Source organism: Macrobrachium nipponense, chromosome 9, assembly GCF_015104395.2.
Source record: "Macrobrachium nipponense isolate FS-2020 chromosome 9, ASM1510439v2, whole genome shotgun sequence".
Classification (NCBI taxonomy): domain Eukaryota; kingdom Metazoa; phylum Arthropoda; class Malacostraca; order Decapoda; family Palaemonidae; genus Macrobrachium; species Macrobrachium nipponense.
Genome location: NC_061110.1, coordinates 78,589,573 through 78,607,735, shown reverse-complemented (window position 1 = coordinate 78,607,735; position 18,163 = coordinate 78,589,573). Strand labels below are relative to the sequence as shown.

Genomic DNA, 18,163 nt, shown 5'->3' with positions numbered 1-18,163 from the left:
TAATATCCTTGTATTTCACTCATTCTGTGTTTTCCCCCATCCAAAAATCTCACTTTTCCCATGGTACCCCAAAATCTAAGATACAAGGGTGGGTCCACATCTTTAATAAAAAGTCCTCATTTGCTACCAATACAAATGTCGGAAACATTCAATGAACACATTAAAAAATAGGATGATGTGGTGTTGTTTTACATTAAACCATTAGGCTATTACATTCAGGACTAGAAAATATAATTTTCCTATCTTTTTTAAGTGTATTTTGAACGTTTCTGACAATCATTAATATGTTAGCAAATAAATACTTTTAGACTGTGGATCCCACCTTTATATCATGCAATTAGCCTATGTGAAACGCAGATTACCTAAGTGGGCTTTTTGGATGCAGGGAAAACAGAAAATGAGAGAAAAAAGTCCTGAATCCCACTGATGGTCTATTCATCGCTCAGCTTAATTAATTTCATTTTAAAACTAGCCAAATATCATGAACTTGGGTAACAACCTGGTAGAACATTAGGTTTGGTTAGGTGTGGTTGATTAGGCCTAGTCATTTGGTAAAAAAACGACTGTCAAAAACGTTCAATTATATTTTTCAGGCTCAAATTGGGATAACAGTTCAAGATAATACTTTACTGAATATTTCCAAATTTAAAATGCAAGAACAATTTCAAGTTAAATACTGCCAACATGGTAGCCTATGCATCAATAAAACAGTATTTGTAGGAGCCAACCACTTCATACTTACCTACTTGTCAGCTAATTATCCTTTACATATGACCATGGCATACAGCAGCTTTCATCTCCATGGTTCCATCTCTTTTCATACATGTGGTGATGGTTGGTAACATGCATTTCCTGTTTCAAGGGTATAAAACCTAAGTATTGGTAGGCCTATAATGATCTTGCACTGTTGCCTAGTGTTGTCACCAATGTCGCTTTTAAAGTTTAGCCAGAGGACAAACAAAATCACTAAACAATAAACGTAACCGTTCATGAGATACTATAATTCGGGAAATCCGTAGTATTAGTGTAGCTATAATAGCCAATCACCCAATCGGACGGTCAAATGTTTCGCCAATTCGCCAAATTCAAGGATCTTCGTGGACAGTTCAAAGACCAACAACAATTGTCAGTCTTATAATCGGCGAATCGGCATCAAAAGAAACTTCCCTCATAATCAAAATGGTAAATTCGTATAGCTACTACTTAAAAAAAGCTATGACTCAAGGAAAATCTTGGGTAGCTATTATTTTACAATAGTTCCAACTCATTATACAATAATTATAGTATGATAGATGCATTTAGCATAAAAAACGATGAGACTTTGTCTCTGCATATTTTGGGGGGAAATCACCAAATCCGAGATATGAATGTAGTACGTATATACTAATACTATAATCACCATCCTCGGAAAATTTTTTAAAAAAATCCATTGTGGTTCTGAACTTCTGATACGAAATGGTAGATCTAGTGTACTTATCCGAGGCGGCCTAGATTATGGCAGTTGCGGTTTTACTATGCAGTTTTACCTACTGAACAAGAATTTTAAGTAATATTTAATCGGACGACTGTAATTAACCCCCAGGGCCCAGTACTAAACACGGGGAAATACATTGGACACCCCAATCCCAAGGTATATAGAATGGTCTCCCTTATTCTATATACCTTGCCCTATACCTAGTGGATGTTGTATACGCGGTTACGTTCCTTGCAGACAGTCCGTGCGTGCTTCTGTAGAAATACCCGAATTTTTACCCCTTAAAATTGAATTGTGTATGTGGGTGGAGATTTTCTTTCGTCATTTGGTTCAAGTCTTTCTAGAGAGAAGTAATGTCAAGTCTGTGTTCGTCTTGTTACTTCGATTATTTTCGCTTAATTCACGATTTCTATGAAAATTAAACAAAATGTATTGATGCTTTAAGACAACATGGAGTGTTACCTGCAGAAGTACAATGTTTGAAGTGTAATAAGCAGTGTAAATTTAGAAGGGATAAAACGTTTGGTGCTGTAGCTACCAGTATGTTACTGAAAAAAAAAATGAGAGAATGTAAATTTACTGTATATGATCAGAAAGGCACTTTTAGAAAAAGTTAAATTTCCGGTATGAAAATTGCTGATTTTTCTTTGCCAGTTTGTAAGTGAATTTTGGAAACATCGCCCTATTGTAAATATTTGAATATCTCGTCAAAGACCAGTGTTGATTGGAATAGTGTTCGTAGTAAGGTGACTCAGTTTTGGCACAATGATAAGGAGCATAGCGGTGGTATTGACGTTGAAGTCGAAATAAATGAAACTAATTACTCATCGTAAATACCATAAAGGTCGCCTTCTTACCCAGTGTTGCTTGTTTGGTGGTACTGAGAGAACATCAGAAAAATTCTTTGTCGAGGCATTAATTGATCCTTGTGCTGACAATCCCAAAGGTGAAAGTTTAATTCCTTTAACCGTTATATTAAACCAGGCTCTATTATTTATAGTGATTCATGGCGTGGTTATGGTGAGCAGTGGATAGATACACTCATTTTCAAGGTAACCCCACAGAAAATTTTTTTGACCCCAATAATTTCGTAGTTCATACACAAAATATTGAACGATTGTGGTGGTGAGATATGAAGGAGTGGATTAGAAGGCCTGGTATTAAAAAAAGGTTTTTTGAAATATCTTGCTAGGTATTTATTAAGAACTACCAGGATTCAGTTTTACATTTTTTTTTTTACTTGAAGCTGCTAAATTATATCCACTTTTAAGTGACACTCGGCCACCTAGGGGATCATTTTCTCACGACGACGACACTGTAGGTGAGCCATCAAAGCATTTGTGTCCATCCAATTAAGGTAAATTTATAATTTTCTGGTAGATTTTAATATTGTAACATGATTCACCTCCTGTGACCCATGAGGCTGGAGCGTGCAGCGCATTTTTACTGCTTGCCAGTACATACGAGCTTGCCAAGAATCTAAAATTGCGGATAAGGCACGAAGCACCGTTCTCCTTCTTACGGTTTGAGGATGTTTGGGCTCTATCTCGGTGTTCTTGCTAGTGCACTGAGCTATATTGCTTTACTATGGCCTGATGGGTATGCTATGATTGTTGTACCTCAGTTTATTCATTAATTCAAATGCTATTTTGTGTCAATGGTGATTTACCCCACCCAAAACCACGCATTCCAAAAGGGTCCCCAACCTTGCCGGATGTAGTAGGGGTGTATGAAAACTCAAAAACAACTCATTTCCCCAATGTATTACTATCGTAATCCTTCAAAACACATGAAAATGCACTTAATTACTTTAGATTAACGAAGTTGGAACTGTTTTAAAAATTTACCAAAACGTGTTGTTGACTTTCATATGAAAAATTATTTTCATCGCTGAGACAACCCGCTCATTCTAGGCAATAACTTCGCACGGACTGCAAGGAACGGTCCCGCGAGTACGAAAGCCACTAGGGATTGGGGAGTCTATAATGTATTTCGCCGTGTTTAGTAGTAGGCCCCCAAAAATAAATTTAAATTTTTAATAAGCAGTCCAAATACTATAGGAAACTGTAATTTCCAAAGAAATACCCGACACGGAGTTATTACCTAGATCTGCCCAGTGAAGTTTCACTAAACATATATTAGACTTAATTAGACCCTCTGAACTATGAATTGAGACCTTTAAAGGCAAGTCTGAAATTGTGCTCTAGCAATTTCTAATGTGGCCAACAGAAGTAGCGGATAAAACCTTTCCTTGAAACAAACTCATTTATTGTTTCAACAGTTTAGTAATGCTCATGCTTTAACTGTGAAATTACTGAGATGCTAGAATCCTTTCTATGAATAGAAACTTTAAACTGTTCAGATGGGTTTGAAAATTGAAACTGTGCACTAGCCATTTATTTTGTGCCCAACAGTTTGTCTTTCAAACAAACTCATTTAGTGTTTCAACGTTTTTATGCCTTTGCTTTACAGTAGCCTACAGTACAGAAGAGTTGGAATCCCTTCCCTAGCTGTCTTAGATTACTGCAATTTTATTCAGATTATTAGAAAAACTCATCACTTTGGTTCATAATCAATATTCAATCGTCAAGTGACTAAATATTTCGTGCCGGGTAGTTTGGTCACATTATTATTTAAGGACCTGACTTGGTAGACAGCTTCATGAATCTGAAAATTGGCACCAGAGGCCAAAGAAATAATAATAATAATATACGATGTTTGATGAAAAAGTATAAAACGGGCCTTTGCATAATTAATGAAAACTTATCTCATTCTTAAGCATATTATTAATATGTAGAAATTTATAGATTATTTACCTGTTTGGTTCAGTTATGGACTAATTATAATGAACTGGTGCATTTGCTAGCTCAAGTAATTATTATATACATAGCTTATTGGCACTATTAGCTAACAGCTTAACCTCTGTTGTTCTGCATAGCTGTCTCGTTTAGAATGTTAATTTTGACTTCTTTTATTTTACTACATTAGGGCAAAGACCTACAGGGTATGATCGTGGCGGGGTTTGGAGTGGGGGGGATGTTGGGGTTGGAGGCGAGGGGGAATGTTAAGGGCAAATAGTACAGATAGATCTGTACATGGAACTTGAGGGTGGGGGGCGGGAAAACGAAGTACTAAAAAAATTATCAGATTTTACTGTAAACTATATAAAGAATGATCCAGCACAATATACCAACGGTTCTTGCAAAGAAGATTGAGCAAATAAAATAGATGAGAAATTGTACATTTATTACAGTTTTTTCTATATTATTCTAAACAAGACTTATGCTATATTTTAAATAAATAAGAATGTCCGAATGTCACACTGAGACCAGGTGATGCACATTCTATATCAAAGCAAAATTACCTGGGCTTAGTATATTGATGTAGGCTAAACGTTTTTGTATGAAGTAATTAAGCTTCGTATTCTGCCAAATTTTCAGAATGCGCAGCCATTTTTCAATCCATTACTAGTGCTGCTTTAGTGCTCAGGGAAAATGTTTGTTACATTATACAATTAAATGGGCTAAATTCATATTTATTTTTTTAAAATTAAATGACAGATCTGCTAGCTCTTTTATTTAGGAAAAAATATTTGTTTATAATATTTTTCTTATTCAAACATGCGTGTAGTAGCTATAGGAGGAAGCATCAGGTAGAAAGAAAAAATGCTTATATTTTCTTATTATCCGAACAACCACGAATTTTCTTCACAGAATTGCAAGATATTCAGCGAACAACATAACTGATCTAGAAAAAGCATATAAGACCTTTTAGAGTTTCTCATTTATGACAAAATGTGTGTCTGAAAACCATCGATATAATTCTAAATTAAGCTGGAAGTCGAATCACGCCTTGTTTATGTTGTATCTTTACATTGTGGGTGACACTGTCTCGTTTTGTATTTCAGTACAAATTGTAATATTCACCTTTGAATTTTTTTAAATGCCGTCTTTATGTCAGGCCTATGCAATTTGTAAATACAGCCCTTCATTATTACTGTCATTACTGCAATTGATAATTAACCATTGAAAACAATGAATCTGTTTTAGTACCATCACTTGAGAATTAGAACTTCTAATTCTAAGGAAATGGCAACAGATTAATTGTTTTCAATGGTTAATTATCAATTGTAGTTATGACAGTAATAATGAAGGGCTGTATTTACAAACTGCATAGGCCTGACATAAAGACGGCATTAAAAAAAATACAAAGGTGAATATTACAATTTGTACTGAAATACAAAACGAGACAGTGTCACCCACAATATAATATATATTGCACACAAACTTACTATTACTTAATTTTAAGTTTAATATATGATTGTGAATATACAATATAATCCTAACTCCAGCTTACTCAGAGGGCATGCTAAAATCTACGGTCAAATAGAACATTGTTTCACCAACGAAAATTAAAGTAAATACGCTATATATTATTAGAAATAATTGTTATGTAGTGTTAACGTGCATCTTATTTATTCTTTACATTTTAATTCTAATAAATGAAATCATAAATATCCTATCCTAAAATCCCTGTATTTTACCTCAATGGACTATCCTACCCACCCAACAAAAACAGCAATAGCAAGAACAGCAACAAAGTAGTTTGTAGGCTTATTACCCGAGTAAGAGAAAATGTGTTGCGATCAATAAGTATAACGTACATTCTAAGACCTTTTCTTTTACAGCAAAATCACCACCAACGTATAGTATACAGAAACTGGCTCGTTTTGCTTACTTTTTACAACATGGTATTGTATTTAGTTCAACCAGAGGTTCAACTCTTGCAGCGAGTTCATTATAATGTGCTGCCTTATGTGTATCTCGTTCATAATTACAGAAGTCAAGGTTGAGATCAATAAAGTCTAAAGAATCTGTTAATTTATTTTGCGGGTTTTTTTTCCAGGTACGGAAATTTATTAATATACAACATACCCCGCCGTACTTTCAATATTGTGATATTCACGCGCCATGCTGTAGAAATTGAAAATATTTCACAAAAATGATTAAAAAAATATTTGGAGATAAGCCAAATATTTGCGAGATTCGGGGATATCGCCATTTTCCCATTGAGAGAAATGATTGCTCCATCTTCCCGGCATGCCTTCACAGTCATGAAATTATTCACACTGACATTTACCTTCATCTCCCTAGTTACTAACACTTTAGAACTCTTTCCGTTAGTAATTTCTTCAACTGTACTTCACTATCACCAGTTAACTACATTATGACAAGCATTTGGATAATTTCTACAGAAGTTATCACTAAACGAAGTGATACTGCACATAACAACAAATGTACTCTGGCATTATTATAAACACATTTACCCTTTAGTCTTTTACATACAAGAAGTCCGAAAAGTTCGGTAACCAAATACCATTCTCAAGCTTACGTATAATGGACAGAAAAAGTGTAGGGTAATGCCATAGTCTAACCCTGGAGGAAAAGTTTGATTGGTCTTTTCAGAGGGAAAGCCCTAAGGACAAAAGGATTAGAGAATAACAGAAACAGACCTCCAAAGAGGGAAGTATAGCTGCTTAGCTCTGGATAGTTAGAGGCAGTATTATTTAGAACTAATAGTAATGCAATAAAGGCAGGGCCACCTTTATTGCTTGTATGGTCGAGTGCATATTTTTGTCCCAGGAGTATTTTTGCAGAGGCAATAGCGTGGCATGCCCAAATAAACTGAATTACGGATGATTCCCAAGAAAAAGAACCACACAGATCGTCGTATCAGTAGCTTGTAGCGCATGATTTTCAGGAACCTGAAAACTTACATGACTGAAGTGAGTCATGTAAGTTACTCTGAATGGCATTACAGGCTCCAGAAAGTTTGGCTGATCAAGAAAATTTTTAATGAAATCTTGAGAAGTGGTATATCCATCACACATCCTGGGATAATAATGGCCAATCATTGCCCGTTCCGGACTTCACGTTTCAAATCTTAAGTTATGCAAGTCAAGAAATTACCTGTTATGTCAGCCTCTACACACGCATGTAAAAATATGGGAATTGAGAGGGTTGCGTGAAGGCAAATCGGATTACTTCTACCCTCAACATCCGCTGCTGAAAAGAGTCCCACTCGGCTGAGCCCGGAAAGCCAGGCTTCTACCTACGGCTTTGCTTCCTCCCCTGCGAAATGTCTTCCCATTCTCTCTCCTAACTGCACCTTTGTCGTAGCCCTATATAATATCCATTCACTGAAGATGCCTTAAAAAATTGATTTTCTCTCTTGTCAAATTTCTCATTTCCTCTTTTAATTTCTTAAGCTTCTTTTCAGTATTAGCACGAGGTTGTTTGTTTTCATCATTCAGTCTCATGAAATCTTGTTTGATGCTTTATATGTAGTTTCGGGTATAAGCAGACAGCTCGTCATACAATTCAGCGTATAGAAATAATTTTCTTTTTCATTTCTCCGCGAGATGTTCCCATAATAAAAAAAACTTACCTTTGTTTGCCTCTAAGATGCTAAGGGAACGCTAACTTGTTCTACTGAGTATGTTCTCCATCGTTAGAATTAGAAATAACCTGGTTATTCTTTTAAGAACTTTCAAATCCGATGGTTACGGCGTTTTATCCCTGTTACATCCTAAATTTACTCTTGAGATTAGTAATTTAGTTTCTATTTTGAATACTGGCTATATTCAGAACTCAAAAGATCATCTTTCTCTCTCCTTGATTTGGCCTTTTCACAGTATACTATGAGGCGATAGCTTCGCTATCACACAAAGATGTAAAAAAACATGGCCACTGGAATCATATATTTTTAAGGCTTCCTCTGATCTTGTCTCAAGACTGCGAACTTGAGAACTGTTTAACTTACTCTGGACTTCTTTATTCATTATCTCTACGAAGAAGCTCAAAAAATCGTCGTCGCCTCATTTAATACAAAGAGAAAAGTAATACAATCCTAGATTGACGCGTATAACACACACCAAATATATCGTATACAGGGTGTCCATAAAATCCCAGTACCATTACAAGCAATAAATACTTTTTAATGGTACTGGGACTTTATGGACACCCTCTCTCTCTCTCTCTATTATATATAGATATATAATATAGTATATATATCTATATATATTATATTATATATATATATACTAGATATATTATATATATATTTATGACAGAGATTGAATTATAATCATCCTCTAATATTATCCAGGTTTATTTTGAGAAAATATGCAATTCCAGAACATGACACGAATGTGGAGCTGGAAGCCTATATATAAGTTCGATTTCCACCAACCGAAAAAGAAAAAGGAATAGCTGCACTGACTAAACGGTCAGAGAATATAAAATATTCCATTGCATACAAAAGTGCTTTACCGAATTTCACGCGAATGGCGTGTCCCAGTTTGTTCTCCGTATGTGTGTGTATCAGTTTTGTTTCCATTGATGGAATAACTTCCAAGAGTGTAAATTGCTTCCCGGCACCGGGAAAGGAAAGTCGCCCGTACTGCACGTGACCATGAGTGTCAAGACGGGGTTTCAGCTCTTCTATTGATTCTCGTCGCTCGTTGCCAGAGCTCACAGCATTTTTCTTGTTACTCCTGTCCAACCGGCGTACTTTCGTGATGTCATGGATTGTACGCTGTATTAATATGCTTATCTACTGCTCTAAAATAGTCTAATGAAGTGTATTTCATTTTCTAGTGATGATCAAGGCGAGCGCAACAGTGCGCCTGCGCTATGCCAGCTGTATTCTCCGATAGTGACGAGCGAGAGTTTTAGCCAGTGGAGAGAGGAGAGGAAGCAGCCACTCGTTTGTGGAAAGGCTCTGTATTTCGCCCTGATCATTAACAGGCTTCTGTATTATAACGGAGTAGTCTATTGTTGACCACATACAAAACTGAATAATGTAGTAGCCAGGGCTTGAAAGCGGGTGTCACGTGCGACCTGGCTTTTTCTCCAGAGCCATTTTTTTTCAAAACACCCACCAACCGTCACCCTCTCTCACTCTCTAAGATCTGGTATCGACCGACTCTCTGTGTGTGACGGTTTACCTCTCATTTTTTTTCTTTCGATTTTGTTGCAATTATCAACGTTTCTTCGGCCGTGAAAATCATTCGCTCCTGCTGTCACTGGTGTTGAAGTGCGTTCCATGTTTGACTTTCAGGTGCCTTTAGTGAGATAATCCTCTCCCTTTGTTGTGATTGAGCTGAGGGAGAGCACCTACTTCTCTCTGTAATCTCCTGGTCGTCTGCCTATAGCGACGTACTAGCCGAAGTCCATTCAGAACCTAATAATGGACTCAGTAAGAAACGACAACTATCAAGGGGGTTTCAGCATGGAGCAACAGCAACCCCAGGGCCAAGGCCAGTTTTACATTGGGTCTGATCAAGGTCCCGGTCCCGGTCAGCCCCAGAGTGTTCGACCTATTGCTCCAGGGGCAAGGCCCTACGTGGATCCAGAAGCTCAGGGAGAGGTGGATCCCAATGCCTACCCAGAGCCGAAGGAAGCCACCCACAAAATTCGTGGGCGATCTGACATTTTGGACATGTTCTGCAATAACGTCAACCAAGAGCTCTTGATCGCCAAGACTTTTTACTTCTTCTTCTTCTCTGCCTTTGGGTCCCTGTTCCCGCTAATGGCCGTTTACTTCAAACAAATGGGCATGAATCCCTCCCAAACGGGTATTCTGATTGGTATCAGGCCCTTCGTCGAGTTCATCGCTGCCCCATTCTGGGGTTCCATCGCGGACAGGTAAGCATAATTCATCCTGGAATCGAAGGGATTCGATCGTACTACTCTTTATGAGCAATAATGTCTCTGGATACGTAATATGTCATGAATACTTTTACCTGCTGTGAAATTTGACCCGGATCTTTGTGGGGTTTGATTGACTCAATATTTAGCATTTCTCTATTGATTTGACATTTAGCCTTGTTATTTTTTTCATGGGGAGTGGTGGCGTAAACATGTCTTTTTTTTTTAATTTATCTTTAAATGCTGTTGATAATTCATTAGTAATAAAATCATAGATGAACACTTTTTCGATGTCAGTAACAAAGCAGATACTGATTTTTATTAATATCTCTGCGTGTTGTTATTTTATTTCCAGATCCACATGTCATTGAAGTTTTATGGTTATCCGTGATCACAATGATTATAATCCTCATTAAAAATACAGTTATATACAAGGGGATGATTTAGAATTATTTATATTTTAATGACAGATGATCGTTAACTTAATTATCCATTCTCTCGGTGAAAATATTTTTAGCTTTGTTCCTGTTGCCAAGTCGGGACTCGCAAAATGTATTCTGATTGTTAAAAGAAAGTTTGACCGTATTAGTTGGTGGTGACTAAGCAATCATTGGAGGAATACCAACACATCTAAATGATTAAGTACAACAGTAAATGCTAAGTATTAAGCGGTCATTATTGTATTTTGTTTATTCCTTTGCTAAACTTTCTCGACTCAGCGATTTCTTCGGCTTCACCGCACTCTCAGATTACTGAAATCTAAGCGCCCTTACATATCTTCAATCTCAGCCCGAGTCAGACCAAGTCCACTTAGAGGTAGACACCACAGAGCCAGTTGCTTGGCCGAGAGGAAGGGGGAGGGGGAGTCACTGTCGTACAACAGAAATGGGAAAAACGGAAAAACCCATCGACCATTCACTGTGACCGTTAAAATGTAATCGCCCAAAACCAGGATTAGTTGAGTTATGGTTAGAGAAGCAATTGGGAAAGGGTTAGTTATGGACTCGGCGGGGTCGATAATATGGATTACATGAGTAGGCAGAGACATTTCCCCTCTGCCGCTGTCAACCACATTTCTTCAAACTTTATTCTTTTATGGTTTACCTTCATTTTCGCCGTTCTTGCTGTAATGACTCCCTTCATCGACTCGCCCCGCTAACAACCTCTCTCTCTCTCTCTCATATAATTTCAAATATCACTATTCTTGGTCTGACTATTCTCTCTCCTTATTTTTCTGTACGTATTAGTGTACATCATTTCATTTTTAAACTTTCTCAGCGCATTAGCTATTTCATGATTAAGAATGCATAGGTTTCCATGACGATTATTTATTTGCTTATTTAAATAAAAAAATTCAATATATTAGTCTACAATCTTTTTCAGTTCGGTGTATTGCCATATTGTAAATATTATTGCGATTTTTTTCTTACTCTTTTGTTAGGGTTATCTCTTTCATCCCTTTATGCAGTAAATTGACTTGGCTCACGAAGCGATTTTATTCTTCAGGTTTCCCTGCAATTTCGATCGTTGGTACGGTGCCCCTATCCGTTTTCTTTTCCGCTCCTTTCCTTTCTGTGCAATCTTTTAATAATCTATTTCAGTTATTGTTTTAGTTTCGCTGCCTTGTTACTCCCGTTCTATTTTTCTTTCCTATATTTTTCCAAAATTTTTACTGTCCACTTTATTGTCTTTCTCTTTCCCAAAGTAAACTCTTATTTTACAGTTTTATTTCAATGACATCTTTTATTCGATCTCTCTTAGTCACTTAAGGAATTTCCCCCTTCCAATTTGTATCAACGCTGTAAAAAAATTAATTGGAACTAATTGCTTAGTTTATTAGCATGGTTATTGTATTGTGTTATGGCAATTCCATCAGATAATTCCGGGTTATATCAAGAGTAAGAAATATTTTCGAACTTCGGTAAGATTAACGGTTAGTGATATATAGGAACTACCGAAGAGGATATGACGCGCGATCAAGCTTTTAAATAATTTACAGTGTAACAGGAAAGTATTTCCCTCAGAATTTGAAAGAAAGTTGACATAATGTAACATGTCTATTCAGCCATGAAATGAGGTCCTCCAAGCAAGTATTGAGCGCTTACGGAGGTCGCTCACCCCTGTAACCTCCTTAACTGTGTTTCCAGTATACAGGAAGAGGATTTTACAATGATAGGTCCTTGCCCTGTTATGTCTGTCGTCACTAGATAGAGTACCTCCCTATGTTCGTTTGTTGGAGATCGCTGGGGAGAGTTGCAGGCTGAAGGTACTACTCACTTGTCTCATTCGGAAGACTCTTAAGTTGCGAGTCACTGGAACAGTCAGTCCATTACATTAATAGTCCTATCAGTCAACTTAAATTCATGGACGGCTGCCACAATATCATTTTCTACACTTAAAAAGCGGCGATTGTATATTTTTTCTGTAAGCTGAATAACGTGGTAAAAGATAATGCTGTTAGCTGCCAGGTCTGACGGAAAAAGGCGAGAGATTGAACACTAAGGACTGAGAATGGGGCGTAAACCTTCCATCTACAATAACCCACCACTTAAACGATAAAATGGTGTACTAATCAAGTAAACTCTACCCTGTGCATTGTGAATTCAGTCTTCACATTTTACTCGGATTAAATGACGGATCCTCCATAAATGAAGGCCCTTTACTTGGCTGTTAAGTTCTTGAACACTTAATGAATTAATATTGATGTTATCACCCTGAAAGGACTTCTTGACACGTTTGCGTCTTTTTTCATGACGAGTATAATCGTTATCATTTCGCCTCAAAGTTTAGAATCTTGGTTCAAGTCAGATGCTTCGTCAATTTGTCAAGAGACTGTGGCAAAGGCGATCTACGCTGTTAATATCAATTAACTTTCTTCAAAGCTGTCCTGCAGAATGAGAAGGCATTACATTTTAGTTTTGATCCTATCTCGAATTATTTCCGAACGTCATGGCTGTCCAACTTCTATGACTGTATTTTAAAATCGTTTTACTTATTTTCCAAAATGTAGTACCACCAGTGTTATGGAATAACCCAGAAGGCCATGTTTGCCAGGGAAGCCTCGACAGAGCAGAATCCTCGCAAAAGAAAATTCTTATAAAAAATGAAAGTGGCGAAATGACGACATTAATATGAAAATAGTTGATTTAAGGGTAAAGAAGGTTAGTTTTCTGGCTTTGCTCTTAATGACAGCAGCGAAATATGCAGAAACCAACTCGGAGATGCTTGTCTCTATTTCAGTCCTGCTCATCTGAAACGCGGTGTCCATCATTCATAACTCGTTGACATCCTCGCTGTCTTGTCCTTTCCTCTGATACACGGACTCATTTCTCTCTCTCTCTCTCTCTCTCTCTCTCTCTCTCTCTCTCTCTCTCTCTCTCTCTCTGTGTGTGTGTGTGTGTAAGTACTTTTTGTGGTTATTGTAGCTACCCTTCAAAAGTTCTCCTGAATGAAGGAATAGTTATATAATTTCCTTTTATATCAACGGTTAGGCCATGTCGGCCAATGTCGAACTTGTAGGCTTTGAAAGTTCACCCTCGTATGATGGTAATTCTCGGGATTTGTCATCCTGCTAGAGTCGTAGTCGACTGAAGTTGGTGTCACACAAGCAAGTTTCTGGTCTGTCGAGATCTCGCCTTCGAAGTTTGTTATAAATAGCCGTGTTTCTTTTTCCCTAACTGGAGACAAATACAAGTCGAGTATGATTGTGATTGTGTGACATTATCTTACAGAATATACGCGAAGTTAAAATTGCATCAATAGAAAAACAAAATATTGCCATTTAATTTGGCGGCAAGACACCAAAAAAACCTGTTCTTTTACATTATGATTTAATTCTGAATAAATAAAATATCTATAGACATGGAGATCAGCAGTAAATTTTATAACAGACGAAGACTAAAGATAGACGCTTAGAATTTCAAGGAAAAAGAAAAAATTGATACATCCGAGGAGAAGCAAGGCTGGAGTCAAGCTGTGATCAATAAGAAGAGTAGAAAGACGACGAGGGAAGGGGGTGTGTCGGATCCGGTTGCGTTCGTTGATGGTATCGGTCGATGGAACATTTTTCCAGTAATTATGTTTGTCACTGGAGCTTTTTTCCCCTTCGCGCCGATTGCACAGTTAATTCGTTGGGACATTAGTTGTCTTATTTCCCACTCTGGGTTTTTTACAGGGCAATATTTATTACTCAAAGACCGGGCAGCGCTCTCTCTTATTTACGTCAATCTTAAATATGATATTGGACAAGTCTTCAATAATTTCCAAATCCTAAGCATTGTAGATTCTGTAAAGAACTATTGCTTCAGTCTGTCATCAAGATGCTTCTGATTACACGCTAAGTGAACAGTGTGTGGCTATCTCACACACACGTACGCGCTCACATACACATTTATATGTATATTATATATATAAATAGCTAAAAAGAAACTAGGTGTTTATGAATTTATATATATATATATATATATATATATATATATATATATATCTGTGTGTGTGTGTGTGTATGCATACTAGTTATATCTGTATGTTTGTGTCTGTGTGTGTTTTTTTTTATTTCAGTTTCGCTATAACCACTGGTCTTTCGATCGGTGAAAAGAAACAAAGTTGGGCTGGGCAGTTTTCTGGTGGATGGAATTTGACAAACGCAGCCGAGAACTTAAGCCTCCACGACCTTTGAAAACAGGAGCATGGTACTAGTAACTCCACCCAATATTCCTAGCTTAGAGAATGAACGGGAAAGACTTGGAACTACCCCCATCTAAGGGGCAATGGTACACACGCACACACACACACACACACATATATATATATATATATAAATATATATATATATATATATATATATATATATATATATATATATATATATATATATAGATATAAATTATTTATATTATTTATTTTTAATATATATATATATATATATATATATATATATTATATATATATATATATATATATATATATACCGTTGCCCCTTAGACGGGGTTAGTTCAAAGTGCTACCCGTTCATTCTCTAGGCGGCGTTTGGCTTTCATTTTCATCCACCAAAGAACTGACCAAACCAACTTTGTTTCACAAAACCGATCGAAAGACCAGTGGTATAGCGAAACTGGTGTATCACGCACACACAAACATATAAAGGTAAATAGAAAATATATGTACGTATATAAAAATACTTAGTTTCTTTTCAGCAAATAATACCAAAGATAAAACCACAGGAAATAAGTCTCATCCTTTAACTGCTGAGTCAAGGATGAGCTCTGGAGCTGCCAATTTTCCACAAGTAGTTCCTTCAAATACCTACTACACAGGAGGCCCATAAGCAGAGTCAGCCTCCTACACACAAGTTGCCATCACCCAACACTTCTCTACACTTCTCCCCAATGCATCGACTTCTATTTTCTCATAAACAAACCGTCTGAAAGAAATTCTAAATCCTTGCTTATCTATCTTTCCAGTTTACATTACTCGATTGACGACCTCATTATGTTGCTACCTTTCTCAACCTTTGAGTCGGCTCTCCTCCAAATATACTACTCAGACAATTCATCTCAAGAACTTCAACCTTTTTTTCTTTAATTTCCGTTCAGCTGCTTCTTTTCACTTCCATTAAGTACAGTTGGCTAAAATAAAGATGGAGCATTCCAACGTTGATTTCCGTAAACACTGTTCCTTTCTTATTTTCTTTTGTGAACGAATTTACCTTTTCGTTAACGTATTTTGTGCCTCACCTAATCTCTCAACCAATCGCATTCTTTTGTGTTTACTTCTAAAATACCTGTGCGAATCAGGCATATTTTTCACCATCCGCTGTTAACCATCATTGCACCTTCTTGGCTTCCATTTCATTCGTGACATTGTTCATACTTAGCTCACTCTCCTCTTACCAACTCTTTCTAATTCTTTCACAAGTCTCCGGAGTTTCTCTTCTTCATTATGCACAATCTGCACTGTATCGTGCAACAGCCATCCCCAGACTTCATTTTCTTACTGAACAACCTCGCACCTCTATCTGCTACCCTTTCTCTAGCCTTTCGTATCATTTCATCAGTAAGGACATCAAATACTAAAGGATGCATAACGCATACTTATCTCAGATCCACTTTTATAACAGATCAAAAAGTTACCAGTCTACTCATTCTGATATACCGTTCGCTTTGATCATAAAACCTTTAAATCGTTCTCAACAAATTACTTTTTATGCCCTGCATCCTTCGCACCAAACTGTATCTGTCTTTTCTTCCATCTGCTAGTTTATAGGTCACCTGTACCAAATGCTGTCTTTTCCGTATCTCTCCTATATATATATATATGATATATATATATATATATATATATATATATAATGATCTATACATATATATAATAATAATTATATGTAATCTATATATAATAAATATATATATATAATATATAATATATAAATAAAGGTAATGCCACGGAGGAAAATTGAAAGGCGAGAAAGCCAAGAACTTTCGGTCTAACACGACCCTTTACTGTGCCTATGTAAAGGGTCGTGTTAGACCGAAAGTTCTTGGCTTTCTCGCTTTTCAGTTTTCCTCCGTGGCATTACCTTTATTTATACATAGCATCACGTTTTATATACTTCGTGATCAAGTAATTCAGTGTATATATATAGTATATCGATATGTAGGATGAAAGTACCTGATATTTAGGACACTACGTAGCGTCTATAGGATTTGACCTTAATTACTAAACACTCATTTATATAACCGTCGTTTTTTATCACCATGATAATAATAAAAAAAAAGTGACAAGTGGTTTCTACATTTGCATGAAGGGCAATAAAATCGATCGATGCTAAGTGAAACATGAAACACAACGACCGTAGAGTTATTTCTGTCAATCGTATCGCTGCAACTCTGAAACATTCAGTTTTGCTGGTTGTTCAACAGCAACGCAAACGTTGGGTATCTTCAGTGATCGGTTGGGTACTAACAATAGGAAACGTAAAATAAGTTCACTGGCCTCCAGCTGAGGAGGGGGTAGGCTTATTAATCTCATCCAACATATAACTCAAGGAGCTACCACATGTAAAAATGAGTGTAGTATTATATATATATATATATATATATATATATATATATATATATATATCTAAAAAAATAAATAAATAAAGAGTATATAGTATATCTATCTATCAAAAAAAAATAAAAAAATAAATAAATAAACCATCAAACCCTTTTTTTCACGAAAGCTTTATATAACGAGGCAGTTACCACTACTTGCCCTTAGAGAAAGACGTTCCCACGCATGCGCAATGTTAAAAGAAAGCCAAGGAGCATTTTCAGTCATCCTCCCACCACAATCCTTTAACCACGCGGGAAAAATGTCTGTAAAGAGAAAATGCTTTGGCTGATGGGTGCGGCAGGATTGAGGCGTGGGATCCTTGTGTGGGCGTTCACTCGCGCACCGCCCACTCCCATGAAGAGGCTCCTAAACAAAGAGAGCTTGAGATGAGAAGCGGGTGAGGAGTGCAGTTGAAAACTGTTTTCCATGAACAAGACAGTTCCAAAAACGAAAAAGTATTTAATTAGTGAAAAATGTACTTAAACGAGAATAAACAATAACTGTGTCCACAGGCGGACGAATGCTTGAACCTATCGATTTATTATCACATAAGCACGAGCCCACACACACACGCATATAATATATATATATATATATATATATATAATAAATATATAATATATATATATATATATATATATGATATATATATATCTATATATACACACACACACATATATATATATATATCACACACACCCACATACCATATATTATATATATATATTATATATATATATGAATAACTTGATCACGAAGTATATAAAACGTGACGCTATGTATAAATAAAGGTTTTTTTGCCACGAAGGAAAAAATGAAAAAGCGAGTTAGCTGAGTACTTTCGGTCCTATTCGGCTAACTCGCTTTTTTATTTTTTCCTTCG

At 36.5% G+C, this 18,163-nt stretch overlaps 1 protein-coding gene and 1 long non-coding RNA gene across 2 annotated transcripts in view; one reads left to right on the top strand and one right to left on the bottom strand.

Moving 5' to 3' along the window:
• The window catches only part of LOC135218349 (uncharacterized), a 58,527-nt gene extending 57,182 nt beyond the window's left edge, over nucleotides 1-1,345 (bottom strand). The window contains exon 1 of the long non-coding RNA XR_010315300.1: nucleotides 743-1,345. This is a non-coding gene — a long non-coding RNA (uncharacterized LOC135218349). The remainder of the gene's footprint in view (nucleotides 1-742) is intronic.
• Nucleotides 1,346-9,055: 7,710 nt separating this feature from the next.
• The window catches only part of LOC135218282 (major facilitator superfamily domain-containing protein 6-like), a 90,723-nt gene continuing 81,615 nt past the window's right edge, over nucleotides 9,056-18,163 (top strand). Inside the window, exon 1 of the mRNA XM_064254489.1 lies at nucleotides 9,056-10,182. Within this exon, the coding sequence (XP_064110559.1) occupies nucleotides 9,725-10,182 (458 nt within the window). The 5' untranslated portion in view covers nucleotides 9,056-9,724. The remainder of the gene's footprint in view (nucleotides 10,183-18,163) is intronic.